General features: G+C 44.7%; 1 protein-coding gene across 1 annotated transcript; it reads left to right on the top strand.

Annotated features, from left to right (window-relative positions):
• Positions 1–743: 743 nt before the first annotated feature.
• Positions 744–4,245, top strand: LOC129701439 (forkhead box protein I1-ema-like). Its single transcript, XM_055642618.1, has 2 exons — positions 744–1,398; positions 2,631–4,245. The coding sequence occupies exons 1-2, from the start codon at positions 834–836 to the stop codon at positions 3,146–3,148; spliced, it is 1,083 nt and encodes a 360-aa protein (XP_055498593.1). The 5' UTR covers positions 744–833; the 3' UTR covers positions 3,149–4,245.
• Positions 4,246–17,233: the final 12,988 nt, after the last annotated feature.

Raw genomic sequence — 17,233 nt, 5'->3', positions numbered from 1 at the left:
ATCCTTCTTCCTCCTAGTTTAGGTTGATTTTAGAATGGGTTGTGCAAATGTCGTCAAGCAATTCTTGAATACAGAATGCTTTAGGCAATGTATCTGTGTTGGTAGATAAATCACCCCTTTTCCTTCTTTGTCCCTCTCTCTCTCTCTACCCCCTTCTCTCTCTCTCTCTCTCTCTGTCTCTCTCTCTGTTTCTCTCTCTCTCTCTCTCTCTCTCTGTCTCTCTCTCTCTCTCTCTCTCTCTCTCTATTCTCTTTTTCTTCCCTTTATCACTCTAATCTCTCTATCACATTCTCTCTATCACCCTCTCATCTTTCTCTCCCTCTTTCTCTCTATTTTCTCCCTCTCTCTCTCTCTCTCTCTCTCTCTCTCTCTCTCTCTCTCTCTCTCTCTCCCCTCCCTCTCTCTCTCTCTCTCTCTCTCTCTCTCTCTCTCTCTCTCTCTCTCTCTCTCTCTCTCTCTCTCTCTCTCTCTATCTATCTATCTATCTATCTATCTATCTCTCTCTCTCTCTCTCTCTCTCTCCCTCTCTTTCACTCGCCCTCTCTTTCTTTTTCTCTCCCTCCACCTTCCCCTTCCCCCCAGCCCTGACCCCCCACCATGAAGCAGTAATCCAGTCAGCTCTGTGAATTTAGCAAACGTACAGAAAATCTGAACCGTCAACATTTTGTCTCAGTGATGTCACACCAATCAACTTGAGCTGGGGTGGAGTCTGTAACAGACACCCTGAGAACGCAGGTGTATAAGTATGAGATGCAAGGTGCAATTGCCTTGACAGCGATTTTGCTGTAAGAGATTCTGCCAGTTGATTAAACCCTCACAGGCCTGAACAGATTATGAGTTCCTACGATCTGCAAACGCAGTCACCCCCTCGCTGTAGCCCTCAGTTCCCCAGCATCGGCCAAGAGCCTCCAGAGATGAACATTTTCTGCGAGAACTTCTTCCACCAACAGAATGCGCAGAGGCCGTCTAACTATGACATTGAGGACTACAGCTCAAGTGCAAACCCCTACCTATGGTTAAACGGACCATCCATGAACACCACGTCGTTCCTGTCAGGTTCAAGCGCCAGCCCTTTCATCCCGCAGTCCTATGGGATGCCAAGACAGTTCCTGCCCAACAGTGCTGGCTTGGGAGGATCGGACCTTGGATGGTTATCCATTCCCAATCAGGAAGAGCTGCTGAAGCTGGTGAGACCTCCTTATTCCTACTCAGCCCTGATTGCAATGGCAATCCACGGGGCTCCGGATAAAAGACTGACCCTGAGTCAAATCTACCAGTACGTGGCTGACAATTTCCCCTTCTACAACAAGAGTAAAGCTGGATGGCAGAACTCCATCAGACACAACCTGTCCCTCAACGACTGTTTCAAGAAAGTCCCCAGAGACGAGGATGATCCAGGTAAGTCGCCAGTTAATTTTGAGCTTGTTTCATGGGCCTTTTTCTCTGTCTGGGCAACGGTTAAGTCATATAGCCTCTGTGGATTAATGACCACATTTCACCTCATCACCATGCATGTTTTATTGTCAGTGGTCAAAACATTCATCTAATTTCAAGAAATATTTGGCGATTGGGAGAGTTGATTTTATGAGTTTATGAGCATGACTTTCTTTATCTGGCGTGACCCGAGGGGTCTTCAAAACCCCAACTGTGCCTGTCAATGCTACACCAATGCGGGTGACTATCCCTTGGTCATGTGTTTTACTTTGAGCAAAGCACCCAGTTAAATTGTGAAGATCCAAAATCAAGACAGAACAGGGGAGGAGGCTGTAAATTAACGGGTAAAGGAAAAATGAGGAGATATTCAGCTTTGGAATATGGGGATGTGGGACATTACTATGAATTTTAATTTCCGATCAGCATGGACATGGATGAAAGGGTTAAGAGACAGAAAGATCTCAATTGAATGATTTGAAAGAGAAAGAGGTTAGAAACTCCTAAATATGTTACAGATTCAAAGTATTCAAAGGTATTTTATTAGTCACATTCACATACACCGAGGTGTAATGGAGTGAAATGCTTTTTGCCATTTTGCAGCACACAAAAAAAGAATACAGACATAACACCAATGAGAGTCTTAAACTCAAAGAACATCCCCCCACATTGGCTCCCACCATGAGGGAAGGCACAAAGTCCAGTCCCCAACCCCAGTTCGCCCATAGTCGGGCCTATTGAGGCCTCCACAGTTGCCTCTATGGAGGCCCGATGTTCCTGGCCGTTCTCGCCGGGTGGTGGTGCTCCGGCGTCGGGAGAGTCCTCACAGCGGCATGGGAACCCTGGAACGGCCGCCTCCGTACTGGAGGCCGCGGCTTCCAAAGCCGACAAGGTCGCGCCGGATGGAGCTCCACCACTGGCGATCTTGCAAACCGCTAGTCTAGACCTCCAAACAAAACACTTTAACTAACTAAAAATAAAAATAAAACGGTGAAAAGACAGACAACTGCTGGCAGGGCAGCCGCGCACAGGACAGCGCCCCCTTCGATCTAGAACGATGGAGGACATTTTTCAGCTGCCTACATGACTAATGGAGACCCAATGCTAATCTCAGATTAGATTGACAAATTTGTTCATAATGTTGTACTCTGAGAGGATTGTGTTTCATTTCTTCCCCTTCTTGCCCTCGTCTGTTTCAGGTAAAGGCAATTACTGGACTTTGGATCCGAACTGTGAAAAAATGTTCGACAATGGGAACTTTCGGCGCAAGAGGAAGAGGAAGTCGGATCCCAACTCCAGCGCAGGCAGTATTGGCACGGAAAAGTCTGACGACAGCAGCCAGAAGCCACCTCAAAGCCCAGGCCTTATGGACAGCTCCCCTGCCAGGACAGGGACCACTCCTGAAAAGAAATCTCCGACCCCGATCTCCACTCCCTGCCTCAGCAATTTCATCTCCAGTATGTCCACCTATAATAATCCTATTGGAGGGAGGCAGCCTTCTCTTGGATTAGTCAGTGACGCTTCCCAGAACATGATGGGATTCAGCTCGTACGCACCTTCCAGTAACATCCTGAGCCCACCTGGGTCGGAGTGGGCCGATCCAGGGCCATCGAATCGCTATGGCTACTCTTCCGTGCTGAACCAGTTTAACAACCACTTCTATAACAGCATCAATGCAAACAGTTTGCTGTTCTCCAGAGAAGGGACAGAGGCATGAAAGGGACACATGCTGAATGAAGGATCAACAGTTAAAAAATAAATACTTGTGACAAAAAATATTAATTTGATGCTATGTAGCATATTTATGAGAAAACATTTCAAGGGCATTGTGTTCCAGTATCTTGGGGATAAAAGAAGTTGAATAAGCAATTAAATTAGACCAAGAGTCTTTAATCTGGGCACATTGACTTCTTCAGAACATGGCGTAGAGTTTGAATCAGGCCCTCCTTAATTTGCATGAGTCCCAGATTGCTGAGTTGACAGTTCTAGTTGCCTTGATTTGTTGCCGCTTTCCAACCCAGATCCCCTCTGAGTCCACAATATACGAGTGGGTCAGACCAGAAAGGGAGAAATAATAACACAATTTTGCATGAATTTCCCAGGTTTGGGAGGTAGATTTCCCTGGCATGAAGGGTTTCCCCTGGGTCTTGGGGTAGAATTTGGAAACCTTCTTCATTCCACATGAGGCTGCATCCAACACTTGGCAACAAGTAGAGGTGACCATACAGGGTGGGATTGAATGCAGAAAACTGCACTTGCCAGGATACTCCAACTAAGACTCTACCTTCCCGAACTAGCAAAGGATAAAACATGGCTTTTGGTTTCTGATTGCAATCTAGAAACCACATGTGTGAGCCTTTGTTTAAGGACTGGGAACAGACTTCACTGTGATGACCTTCATGGTTGATTAACTTGCCAATATTCACTCCCCGGGTTTACAATGAGTAAGAAGGGCGGCGAACACTTGTAATAACACAATGCGGGTGATCAGGGCAGGAGAGAGGATAACTGGTAAAGATTGAACAATACAAGTAAACATGCATTTCAATTCTGATGGTGTTAATCTCAGCTCATTATTTAAATGGACTGATTGTAGATAGTGTTTTAAGCTTTCTTTAACATGTTAAGTTTGTGTGATTGATAAATGGCATTCAGTTGCTATAGATATCTATTAATTGTCCACTGTTTTCAACAAACATCTAATTGCAGTTTGTAATTTGTATTTTTTTTTCTTATGTCCAATGTTGTGCTTTGTAAAATATTACCTCAGAGGATAAAGGGATATAACTTACAATAAAACATTTTATAAAGGGGCATTACTTCATTCTCAGGCTTGTTACTATGATTGAAAAAATACATAAATGAACATTTACGAACATTTTTCTCATGAATTTGATGCAAATATTTCATTGCTCTTGTGAGTAGTTTGTTTAGCTTCAGGCCCACAATTGCAGCATCAAGACCTCTCCATCAATTATAGTGAAGTGTGATTCACAGTTAAGATCCCTCAACTTTATATAGAAAGCTGCCAGGCAAGGTGAGCAAAGTATAGGAAGGAACTGCAAATGCTGGTTTAAACCAAAGATAGACACAAAATGCTGGAGTAACTCAACGGGGCAGGCAGCATCTCTGGAGAGAAGGAATGGGTGACCATGAAGATGAGCAAAGGTTAGGTACAGGAAACAACTCCATTTTTCAGAACCTTGTCAGGCCCTGCCAAACCAGGGAGTTTTAGAGCCATATTCTTTCAACAATGTCCCATTGAAGGTTTCAGATAGTCACAGAGAGTTGTTGATATCTGGAAAGTAGCGTCAGTGGAATCAGCTACAATAAGTCAAGTCAAGTTTTATTCGTCACTTGTACATAAAGCGCAGTGAAATGAATTTGCCAGCAGCGGTACAATAAAAAAAGAACACACAATACACAATAAAAAATGAACACAAACAGCCACTACAGCATTTATCACTGTGGTGGAAGGCACAAAGTTTGGTCAGTCCTCCTCCATTTTCCCCCGTGGTCGGTCCCACAACCCTCCGCAGTTGCCGCTGCGGGCGTCCAGATGTGCAGACTAGGTAAGTCCAGGTAAGTCCTGAATCGGCGCTTCCCCACCGGAGACCGCGGCTTCAATAACTTAGCTTAAGAGGTGTTTAAACAGATTCTTAAATAGGCATGGTGTGGTGTGCTGCAGCAAATAACAATTTCATTGTTCTGTTATGGGACATATGACAATAAAACGCTCTTGACTATTGATATGTTCCTAAGGCGGGCAAATAGGATAAGAGTAGATGGGCAAAATGATTAGTATGGACGTGGAGGGCCAGAGGGCCTATTCCTATGCTGTACAACTCTAGATTCCATGAACCAAATGTAAAGCTTCCACTACATTGGAGAGTAGCCCCCCAGCTAATTTTGACCAGTATTAAACACCACTGTATTCAATTCTCCACACATTCCTGTTTTGTGATCATCTTCACTAGGAACTCAATGAGGATGACTTGAACTCATTTAGTAGAAAACATTGAGGTGCCAGCCAGCGGAAGATCCCATACATCCGAGTACTTTTAAATGTAAAATGTGGAAGGGGGAGGGATTGTGTCAACTCTTCAGTAACAGAAAAAAATAAACAAGTTGATGAAAGGGTAAACCATTGTAAAACATGCAGACGTGACAGGCAATGGAAGGTTTTGAAATAACTATTAACTGGCAGCACATAATAACCTGGGCAGCACGGTGGTGTAACAGTAGAGCTACTGCCTTACGGGGCCAGAGACCTGCGTTCCATCCTGACTATGGGTGCTGTCTGTACGGACTTTGTACGTTCACCCCGTGATCTGTGCGGGTTTTCTCCGATATCTTCGGTTTCTTCCCACACCCCAAAGACGTACAGGTTTGCAAGTTAATTGGCTTGGTGTAAATGGAAAATATTCCCTATTGTGTGTCGGACAGTATTAGCATGCGGGGATCACTGGTCGTTGTGGGCTCAGTGATCCAAAGTACCTGTTAACGCGTTGTATCTCTAAACTAAACTAAACTCAACTAAACTCAACTAAACTAAACTAAACTAAACTCAACTAAACTAAATTAAACTAAACTAAACTAAATCTGGTTATTTGATAAGATATATGTTTATCAGGATCACTACAATCCAGACCACCTTGCAGCATTGTTGCCAATGTGGGCAAGGTACATGGATTTCAGAGTTGAGGAGATAATATCTCCTTTCATTCTTAAGATGGCATTTGACCAGGAACGGCAAGATATTCAATTACAGTAGCCTGTCATTTACTCCTCTCACAAGTTCTATTTTCATGAAGCAGTCTCTGCCTGCATACGACAGAAGCTGGAGAACATTTAGTCACATCAGATAAATGGCAAGTATCAATCTCACCTCAAATTTGTTAAACAATTGGCAATTTTAGCAAGACAGAGTATAACCACCACACCATGACAGAACCAATCCCTTCACTGAATCCCCTCTCATTAACTATCCGAATATTTTACATTTACACCTATGGGGTGGAGGTCACCACTAATCAAGAGTTTAATGGGGGCAGTCACATACTGCAAGACCATAAGAAATGGAGGTAGGAGCATGTTATGTCATGGTTCTTGTGACTACTCTGCCATTAATTACCATTAATGCTGATCTATCATTGATTGAGTGATTTGAAGATACACCAGTTCTATGGTATTCACTTTCACATCTATTCTTACCACATTAGGGGCAATTTACAGAGGCCAATTAACCTACAAACTCGCATGTCTTTGGGATGTGGAAGGAAGCCTGAGCACCCGATAGAAACTCACGTGTTTCACAGGGAAAACGTGCAAACACCTTACCGACAGTACTCGTGGTTAGGATCAAACCCGGGTCTCTGGAGCTGTGAAACAACAGTTGTACCATCTGCACCATTGTGCTGCACTGATTCCACTGCAATCCATGTCCAGTGGAAGCCATATTCCATGTCCCCATGTCCCTCAATTCTTTGAATCTCTAATAATAATCCATTGTCTTCAATATACTCAGTGGCTAAGCCTGCACTGCCTTCCAGATTAGGGAATTCCAAAGATTCACTGCCCTGTATCTGAAAGAAAGTCTTCTAATCTCTGTCATGAATGTGCATTAGTCACAGAGTCATAGAGTGAAACAGTGTAGAAACAGGCCCTTCAGCCCAACTTGCCCATACCAGCCAACATGCCCCATTTGGCCCAGCATTTGGCCCATATCCCTCCAAACTTCTATCCATGTACCTGTCTAATTGCTTCTTAAATGTTGGGATAGTCCCTGCTTCAACTACCTCCTCTGGCAGCTTGTTCCATAGATTCACCACCCTTTGTGTGAAAGAGTTACCCCTCAGATTCCTATTAAGTCTTTTCTCCTGCACCTTAAACCTATGGCCACTGGTCCTCGATTCACCTAGAGACTCTAAGCATCTACCCGATCTGTTACTCACTATACCCGATTACTTGTTCTGAGTCAGTCAACCTTGGCTTTCGACATTTCAGGTAGGGAAAGCACAATATCTGCATCTACCTGTCAAACATTTTGAGAATTATGTTCATTTCAATGAGATTACTTCTTATTCTTTGAAACTTGACTATAGGCCCAACATGCTTAATTTCAACTTGAACAAACCCCATATCCTAAAAGACAATTTAATGAACCTCGGGTGCACTTCCTCAATCATATGTAAGGTGCCAAATCAAACATGCATAATACTCCATGTTTAAGAAAGAACTGCAGATGCTGTAAAAATCGAAGGTAGACAAAAATGCTGAAGAAACTCAGCGGGTGAGGCAGCATCTATGGAGCAAAGGAATAGGTGACGTTTCAGTTCGAGACCCTTCGTCAGTCTACTTGTCAGTCTGAAGAAGGGTCTCGACCCAAAACATCACCTATTCCTTCGCTCCATAGATGCTGCCTCCCCCGCTGAGTTTCTCCAGCATTGTTGTCTACCTTACATAATACTCCAGGTGAGAGCTAGCCAGGGCTCAATATGTTACGAATAAGTCAGCTTTGCTCTTGAATTCAATTCCTCTTGCAATAAAAGGCAACATATATTTGCCTTCCTAATTGCTTGCTGATGTTACATGCAATAATTCATGTACAGGGACATCCTCTGCATGCCAACACCCTTAATTCTCTTCCACCATTTATAAAATATACTATTACTAAAACTCTCTTGACCACTTTTGGTCGGCGTTGTAATTAAATTTGCTCAAAAATGATCCCCCATAGCGCTACGATTTTTCTCCACCTTACTCTGCTGAAAGTCAAATAGGTTTTGTTCCAATCGGTGATATAGTACAAAAGTTATGAAGGTTTAAAAATCGTAAAAACCGCGCCTTCCGAACCCGATGTCAATAACGCGGCGAGGAGAATAAAAAGCTGAAGGGGCGGAGTGTCTTGAGCAGCCCACGAGGGAGTGCGCAGCCCGCGAGGGAGTGTGCAGCCCACGGACTGCTTCTGTGGTGACCAGCAGGACCAGCCGGAAGCTACTGAGTTGAACCGGAAGCCTCTGAGTGAACCGGGATCTGCTGCGTGAGTCCGAAAACTGAAGATGCGGGGTGAGCAGAGTGCAAGCCATCCCCTCCCCACACCTCCCCTTCCTCCTCCCCCCACCCTCAACACCCCCACCAGTTCCCCTCACCCCCCCTTCCCCACAGCTCCTTCCCCCACCCCCCTTCCCCTCACCCCCATTTCCGCACACCCCCCTTCCACCACACCCTCACTTCCCCACTCCCCCTTTCCCCACCCCCCCTCCTCCACACAACCCCCTTCCCCACACCCCCCCCCCCCCCTTTCCCCACCCCCCTTTTCCCCTAACCCACCCCCTCCCCCACACCACACCCCCCCCACATTCCCCCTCCTCTATACCCCCTCCACTTAGTGGTGGAACATTGCTTTGGGAGCACGGGTTGCGTTGGGGGAACAGGTGAGTGGTGGAATATTGCATTGGGAATGGGTTGCGTTGGGGGAGGACCATGCCTCCCATGTGACTGGGAGCCAATGAGTCCCACTTAGTCTAGTAGTCATTAAAGCATAAAAAGGGTTTTACCTCTTTGCTCTAACTTCTCCATGCTGACTAGGTTACCTCCTTGAATATTTCCCTGTGTTTGGCCCATATTCCTCTCAATCACTCCTATCCATGTAACACATGCCTTTTAAATTATGTAATTGTACTTTAACACGTTATCTGGCAGCTCATTCCCCCAGATTAATACCCCCTAATTTTTTGGCTCCCTGCCTTAAGAAAAATACTGCAACCATTCACCATATCAATGCCCCTCATGATTACATATATCTCTAAAAGATCATTTATCGACCTCCTATGCTCTGGTTTGTCCTTGTAACTGGAGACCTCCAGTCCCAGTAGTGTGCTGTAATTTTTTTTCTTCTCCCTTTCCAGCTTAATGACATCCTTCTTATAGCTGGGCGGCTGGAACCACATACCATACTAAAAGTGTGGTATCACCACTAGGGTGGCATAGTGGCACAGCTGCTTCCATACAGCACAAGGGACCTGGGTTTGATTCTTACTACATGTGCCGTTTGTATGGCATTTATATGTCCATCCTTGACCACGTGGGTTTTCTCCAGGTGTTCCTGTTTCCTCCCACACTCCAAAGACGTACAGGTTTGTAGGTTCTTCTTCTTCTTCTTCTTGCATATGGCGTACACACCCTAAAGGTGTTGGACAACTTGTTCTATTTGATCTTATTTGATTGTGCACACCGGGTTGATTGCATTCGTCGAAACAGGCGGACCACGTGAAGGTTGCAATCTCCCACCCCAGGTTTGTAGGTTAATTGGCTTCGGTAAAATTGTAAATTGTTCCTTGTGTGTAGAATAGTGCTGGTGTACGGGTATCATGCTCCACATTTGTACAAAATTCTCTGACTAATGAAGGCAAATATGCCAAACACTTTCTTCACCATTCTGTCTGCCAGTGTCACTACTTTCAGGGAACTATGTATGTTACCATTAGGTCTCTCTGTTCGAAAACACTTCTCAGAGCCCTGTCATTTAATGTGTAAGCCCTAAGCTACTTTAATTTACTAAAATGCAAATTTCTCACTTGTCTGAGTAAAAGTTGTCTGAGTTTAAACAAAACATACCAGCAAGTGGAGAGATTGGTGGGAATTTAGAGGTTATGACATGTGAAGGGCCTGTCCCACTTGGGCGTCATTTGTGCGCCACGCAGATGGCGTGTGAAGATTTTGTACATCCGAAAATCCTGGGGCGCCGCATGCGACCGCTCATCACTGCTTATGTCACCATGCACCATGCGCACGTAATACATACCATGCGAGCATAATGCGCACCATGCACGCATCGTGTGCGTCATGATGCGTAAATGATGTCGCATAAATGACATGCAAATTACGCCCAAGTGGGACAGGCCCTTCAGTCTCAAGGAGAGACCGGTGGGGCAGAAGTGTGCTTATTTCAATACATGGAGTGAAAGAGGTGAATATAGAGCCTGGACCAGTTCCTAGAATTGTGACATTATGCCAATACAGGTACTTGGTTAAGAGAGAGACAGAATAAGCAGCTCAATATTCCATGGTCTCACGGGATAGAAAGGGCGGCAGAAGAAGTTGAGCCGTTGCATGACTAACAGGGTAAATAGCACAACTGCACGAGAAGACATACTGGAGGTTTTCTCCACTGAGGTGATATGGTTAGAGCTAAAAAATAATCACACTCACGGGATTATAGTGTAGGTCTCCCAAAAGCTAGAGCACCAGAGATAGAGGAACAGAAATGTAGAAACATGGAAACATATAAAATAGTGCAGGAGTAGGCCATTCGGCCCTTCGAGCCAGCACCGCCATTCAATATGATCATGGCTGATCAACCAAAATCAGTACCCCATTCCTGCTTTTCACCCATATCCCTTGATTCCTTTAGCTTTTAGCTAAATCTAACTCTCTCTTGAAAACATCCAGTGAATTGACCTCCACTGCCTTCTGTGGCAGCGAATAGTAAGATTAAACGAGAACTTACCAGTTTGAAGTTTGATCTGTATTTTATGAGGAGTTACGATGAGGGATTACGCGAAGAGCCCGCTCAGCACGCATGCGCGACATACTTCAAAGCAGCGGTGTGGAATCACAGATAGACACAGTTATTGAAGTAAACATAGTAAAGACAAGGAGACATCTGTTTATCAGTTTGATCCATATTATTGAGGGTGAGAGCGGAGGGCACGTAATCCCTCATCGTAACTCCTCATAAAATACAGATCAAACTTCAAACTGCTAAGTTCTCGTTTAATCTTACTATTTTACTTCGGAGTCACGTGAGTAACTACGTGAAGACTTCAAAGCTCTGTGATTTCAAACTGTGTAACAGGTATTACTTCACGCACTGCCGAAGTCCTTGAGGGAGGAAGTGTGTTATCGTAATCAACCAATGAATCTGTTTGTAGAAAAACAGAATGGTATTTTTTAACCATAACAACAAATAAATTAAATTGCTCCCCTGGGCTTAAATTAAATATTTGCAGTCTGTAAAATCTTTTCTGCAAATAAAACAGGTTTTGCCAACGGCTTATTATAAAATTTCTGAACGGTCTTTCCCCCAACCATCCTGCTGTAGCCAGGATGTGGTCTATAGGCACGTCCATTCTTTTAGCCATCGACGTGGATGCTGCCCTGGTGGAATGAGATTTGTACATGTTAGTGTTTATCCCAGCAGCTTTTAGCAACTGCTTGAGCCATCTCGCAATGGTTTGGCTCGTCACCCGACCATAAGGTTTTTTATGACTGACCCACATCTCTCCCTCGAATATTTTTGGTTGTGTCTATGTAGGATAGTAGGTGGGTCATGGCACATAACCGTGGTTCTGGCGGGTAAGCCCGGAATTCCACGACTGGATTAGGTGTTCCTGGTCTGCTCTGTTTGATCAGTCCCTGGATAATGACAGAGATCTGGTCTGGAGCTGTGATCATGTTGTCCAGTCGCAATAGGTGTAGTGACTGGACCCTCTGTGCAGATACAAGTGCCATCAAATTGAGTGTTTTGAGCATAGATTGTTCCAGGTTGAGGGATCTGGCTGGTGGCCATCTCCTGAGGTATGTCAGGACCACACTGACATCCCATATATGGGTGTACCTTGGTCTAGGTGGTTAGAGTTGTAAATACCCTTCATTAGTTTGACCACCAGCGGGTGGGACCCCATGGCCTGTTGTCCTGGAACTTGTTTTAAATAGACAGGCAGGGCACTTCTAGCTGTGTTGATGGCTCTGTAGCTGAGTCCTTCATCATGGTGAAGGTTCGCCAGGAATTCCAGTACGTTGGTAACTGTAGCGGTTGAGTAGGTGTCCAAGGTGCCCTGTATCCAAGCAGTACTTCTCCCATTTTTTGATGCTGGACAAGTGCTGTTTTTTAGTGGATGTTTGGAGGGATGCTGACATGCTGTCGACGGTTTGTTCTGATAATCCCAGTCCCAGAGTGGTTTGTGCAGAATCTGCAACCCAGGAGTTTGATTTTTTCATGGCACGGGTGGCTTGTGCCCGACACTGGGTGTTAATAACTCTGGGTCACTGGGGAATACCATCAGAGTTTCAACAACCATGTCATGAAGTATTGGGAACCATGGCTGCGTAGGCCAGTTGGGTACTATCAGAATACCTGAAGCAGAGTCCATTTGTATTGTGCGTAATCCCCAACTGATGAGGCAGAAGGGAGGAAATGCATAGAAGAAGAATTTCCCCAATCCAGTGCGAATGCATCTACTGCTGCTGCCTCAGGGTCTGGTTCCCAAGCGACATACATAGGTACCTGGTGATTTAGCCTTGATGCAAATAAATTGATATTTGGCGTGCCATATTGCTTGATAACTTTTGCAAATTTTTTGGGGTTTAACATCCATTCAATGTTGTCATTAAATTTACGTGACCTGGTGTCTGCCACTGTATTTAGCTTACCTGGCAGGTAAGTTGCTGATAGCCAAATATGTCTTTTGGCACATCATTGCCAAATTGTGTTGACCAACTTGTCGCATGATACCGATTTTATGCCGCCCATATGGGTAATGTAGGCCACCACCGTAGTATTATCTATTTGTAACCGTACATGCAAGTGATGCATATTTGTGCGTATGCTTTTAAACCATAAAAGTCACCCAACATCTCTAGTTAATGAATGCCCAGTGTAAGTGGTTACGATGACTCTGGGTTAGTCCATCTACTACTTGTGCTGGATATAGAGTTAGTTGCTCCCCAGCCATGAGCACTGGCATCTGTTTGGATAACTAACGTACGGTTAGTGATGATAATAGTGCTGATACTATGCCAAATGTTTTTTGCCCACCACTGTAGTTCTGATATTGCTTCAGTGGGTAACTTTATGACACGATCATAATGACCTGTATGTCATTTTGGTGCCTGTACCTTTGCTCTTTGTAAGTTTTGACAGTGCAAAGTTCCGAATCATTAAATTGTTGCATGATTGTGCCAATTAAACTGTTTTGTCTCTTGTCAATGTTACAGTCCCGTAGACTGAATTAATTATGAAGCCCAAGCTGTCCATGATTGTGACTTCAACTTAGATTTATCTGGATGTAAGACAATCCCAGGGTTTCGAATAACTGTTTGGTAGCTGATACAGCTAACATAGTCAATTCCATGGTCTTGCCTATTATTTAAGATATCATCAAGATATGCCATGACAATATGTTTTTGTCTTGTGAATATTGCCAGAGCTGGTTTTAGTATCTTGGTGAATAATCTTGGGCTGATGTGAACCCATTGGGTAATGCTTTAAACTGCCATAGCTGCCCCATCCAGGTAAATTTCAGGTATCTGCGATGATCTTTGTGAATGGTACTAAATAGTAAACATCTTTAAGATCAATGCTTGCCATGAAGTATCCTTTGGAAATTAGTTGTTTGGCAGTAACAACCGTTTCCATTTTGAAATGTATATACTTAACAAACATATTTAGTGAAGTTAAGTCAATGATGATGCGACATCCACCATCTTTTTTGGGTTTAGTGACGAATATTTGATACAAATTCCAAGGGTTCATGTTTTCCCATGATACCCTTTGTAATTAGTCTCACCAGTTCAGCTTGTCCCTCTCGTTTCTTTAACGGAGAGGGAAAATACCCTCTAGGGTGAATGTTGAACTGGTGGCAATTTTTCTAGTATGAATTGTATTTTGTATCCACTAATGCCATTGAGTATATACTGATCACTCGTGATAGACTCCCGTGCTTCTTAAAACAGGTGTAATCTCCCCCCCTGTTAGTATTAAGCCCCTATTTTCTATATGCTGGTAGGAATCAGACCCACCTACCTCCATGGTTATGGGTATTGTTCTGTTTCCTGCCGGTCCAACGAGTCTTGCACGTCGTCTGACGTGGCGGTGATGTTGGGGGGTGGCGCATTTTCCATGGGGTCCGCTCTGGCCCTGGTCTAAAGAAGACTTCCGGGGATAGAATGCGGACCCCGAGCTTTACACCAGTCCCATATGGTAGACGTCGACTGGTGGACGTGATGGGGTGCTGCTGCTTGTGAATTATTGTTTTTCAAAGCCTCTTCCATATCCTTCATATGCTTTGTGAGGTTTTTGCCAAAGAGCAGTGGGTCTGGCTCAGTGGCTGGGGTTTTGCACAACTCCGCAAATTTAGGATTTTATGGCAGGTTTTATGATTTGTTTACGAAGGTTGTGGGGCATCTCCGTATATGTCCACGGAACGAGCAAACGATGTGATGGCTGACGTCAGGAGCCTGAGGATCCGCTGCAGTTTTCTAAGGCCTTATTGACCACCTCTCCTGTAGGGGCTTGTTGGAGAGGTGGTTAAGGCTGGCCGCTGGTTTGGCCTTTAACGGCCTCCTGCACGTGGGGTTGCCACATAGCGGTCCACCACACCTAGCAGCTCTTCCTGTTCCTGCACCCCTTGCATACTCCCGAGATCTTCAGCCATCGTCCCCTCTTCTTGACCAGCCCAGTCCTGGTCACCAAAGCTACCCTCGGGTAAGGAGGAAGCAATGGGTAGTGCACAAGACACTGTGGAGGGAGTGCCTGAACTCCCTCAGGCGGCTGTCTCTCCCCTGGGCGGGTGGAGAGACGTCCCCGTCCGACAAGTCGGAAGCCACCGGCCGGACGCCTCTTCCGTGGCTTTACTTCCAGCCCGCTGCTCAGGCGCTAGCGGGCTGGGCTCGGCACGGTGTCGGGGAATAGCGGAGCGCCCGATAAGCGGTCCTACCGCCTTGTTGCTGTCACTCCCGATGTGGCCGCTGTTGCTTTGCTGAACGTAATGCCGCGCATGCGTGCTGAGCGGGCTCTTCACGTAGTCACTCACGTGACTCCGAAGTAAAATTCCACAGATTTACAACTCTCTGGGTGAAAACGTTTTTCCTCATCTCAGTCCTAAATGACCTACCCCTTATTCGTAAACAGTGTCCCCTGGTTCTGGACTCCCGCAACACTGGGAACATATTTCCTGCATTTAGCCTGGCCAATCCCTTAAGAATTTTATATGTTTCTATAAGGTGTCCTCTCCTCCTTCCAAATTCCAGTGAATATAAGCCCAGTCGATCTATTCTTTCATTATACTGTATGTCAGTCCTGCCATCCCGGGAGTTAACCTGGTGAACCTACGCTGCACTCCCTCAATAACAAGAATGTCCTTCCTCAAATTAGGAGATTAAAACTGCACAAATATTCCAGGTGCGGTCTCACCTGGACCCTGTACAACTGCAATAGGACCTCCTTGCTCCTATACTCAAATCCTCTCGCTTTGAAGGCCAACATGTCAGTTGCTTGGAATATGGAAAGATATAAAAACAACAAGATTGTCATAGTGGATGATTTTAACTTCACCAGTATTGACTGGGACTTACTGCTTAGTTTGGGCATAGTTTGCTCAATAAATCCAAGAGGGTTTCTTATAACAGTATGTGGATATTCAACTAGAGGAGGGAATAAACAGGATCTTGAATTGGGAAAAGAGCCTAGTTAGCTTCAGTGGGAGAGCATTTTGGGAACAGTGACCACAACTCCATAATTTTTCCAAAAGGTCTGATAAGTTGGAACCTTGGGCAACATCCTAAATTGGGGAAGGCCAAATTAGAGCATTATTAGGTTGAAGCTGCAGTAAGGAGAGTAAATTAGGAGTAAATATTTTTGCAGCTGACATGTGGGAATCGTTAAAGTCTAGTTCAGCAAATTCAGGACCGGCATTTTCCAGAAGGAGGAGAAATAAGAATGACAAGGTAAGGGGACCTCGGATGACAAGCAAGGTTGTAATTATGGTCAAAAAGAAAAAGAAAGCTTATCTAAGGTTGAAGAAAGTAAAATCAGAGAGGGGATTTGAGGAATGTAGTGAAAGCAGAAACAAAATCAAGCAGGGATTTAGGTGGTCCAGAAGGAACCATAAAATTAGATTGGTAATTTGGATTCAATAAAATCCCAGAGGATTTTGTACATAAAGGACTTGGTGGAGTCGAGTCATTCTTTGACGTTTCTGCCACCTTCAACGTGATCCTGACACCAGTTGCAACGTCTATTTCCCATCCCTTTCTGCTTATGGAGTGGGGGTGGGAGATGGGACACATGTCCCAGCACTTACCTGAAGGCCTTCCTGGTGTATCCAGATCCCGGGAGGGGTCAAAGCCATTAAATCCATTGGCTGATCATAAGATCGCCAGTACGTGTTCTAAATTAATTCTGCCCATTCTTGGCCCACTTTCCCAGTTGAGCTAGACCCTGTTGTAATCGTTGATACCCTTCTTCATTACCCACTACATAACCCATTCTGGTTTTATCCTCACATTTATGAACTAGGCCAACTACATTCTTGCCCAAATCATAACACAAAGACAGGCAACAGTGGACCCACTATCATTCCCTGCAACACATGGCTGGTCATAAGGCTTCAATCTGAAAATAACTCTCCACTACCACCCTCTGACTCCTACCACAAAGCCAATTCTGTACACAATTTGCTAGCTCACTCTTGATCCCATGTGATCCAGCCTTCCGGACCAGCCTACGATGAACACATGCGATTTTGTCCAAGGCCTTGCTATAGTCCAAGTAGACAACATTTACTAATCTGGCCTCATCAAATCCTCTTTGTCACCTTTACAAAATCTCAATCAAATTTATAAAATATGATTTACCAAGCACAAAAACCCGCTGACTGTCCATATTCAGTCGTTGATTTAAGGGCCATATTCTCTCCCTACTCGTTTGCTTTTGATATACATCAAATCTCTTGGGATTCTCTTTTGTCATTTCTGCTAAAGCTATCTCAGGTCCTCTCTTTGGTCTAGTGAGCATTTG

This window comes from Leucoraja erinacea, chromosome 11 (genome assembly GCF_028641065.1).
Source record: "Leucoraja erinacea ecotype New England chromosome 11, Leri_hhj_1, whole genome shotgun sequence".
NCBI classification, from domain to species: domain Eukaryota; kingdom Metazoa; phylum Chordata; class Chondrichthyes; order Rajiformes; family Rajidae; genus Leucoraja; species Leucoraja erinaceus.
The sequence above is the reverse complement of the archived record's forward strand: the minus strand, read 5'-3'. Positions and strand labels throughout refer to the sequence as shown.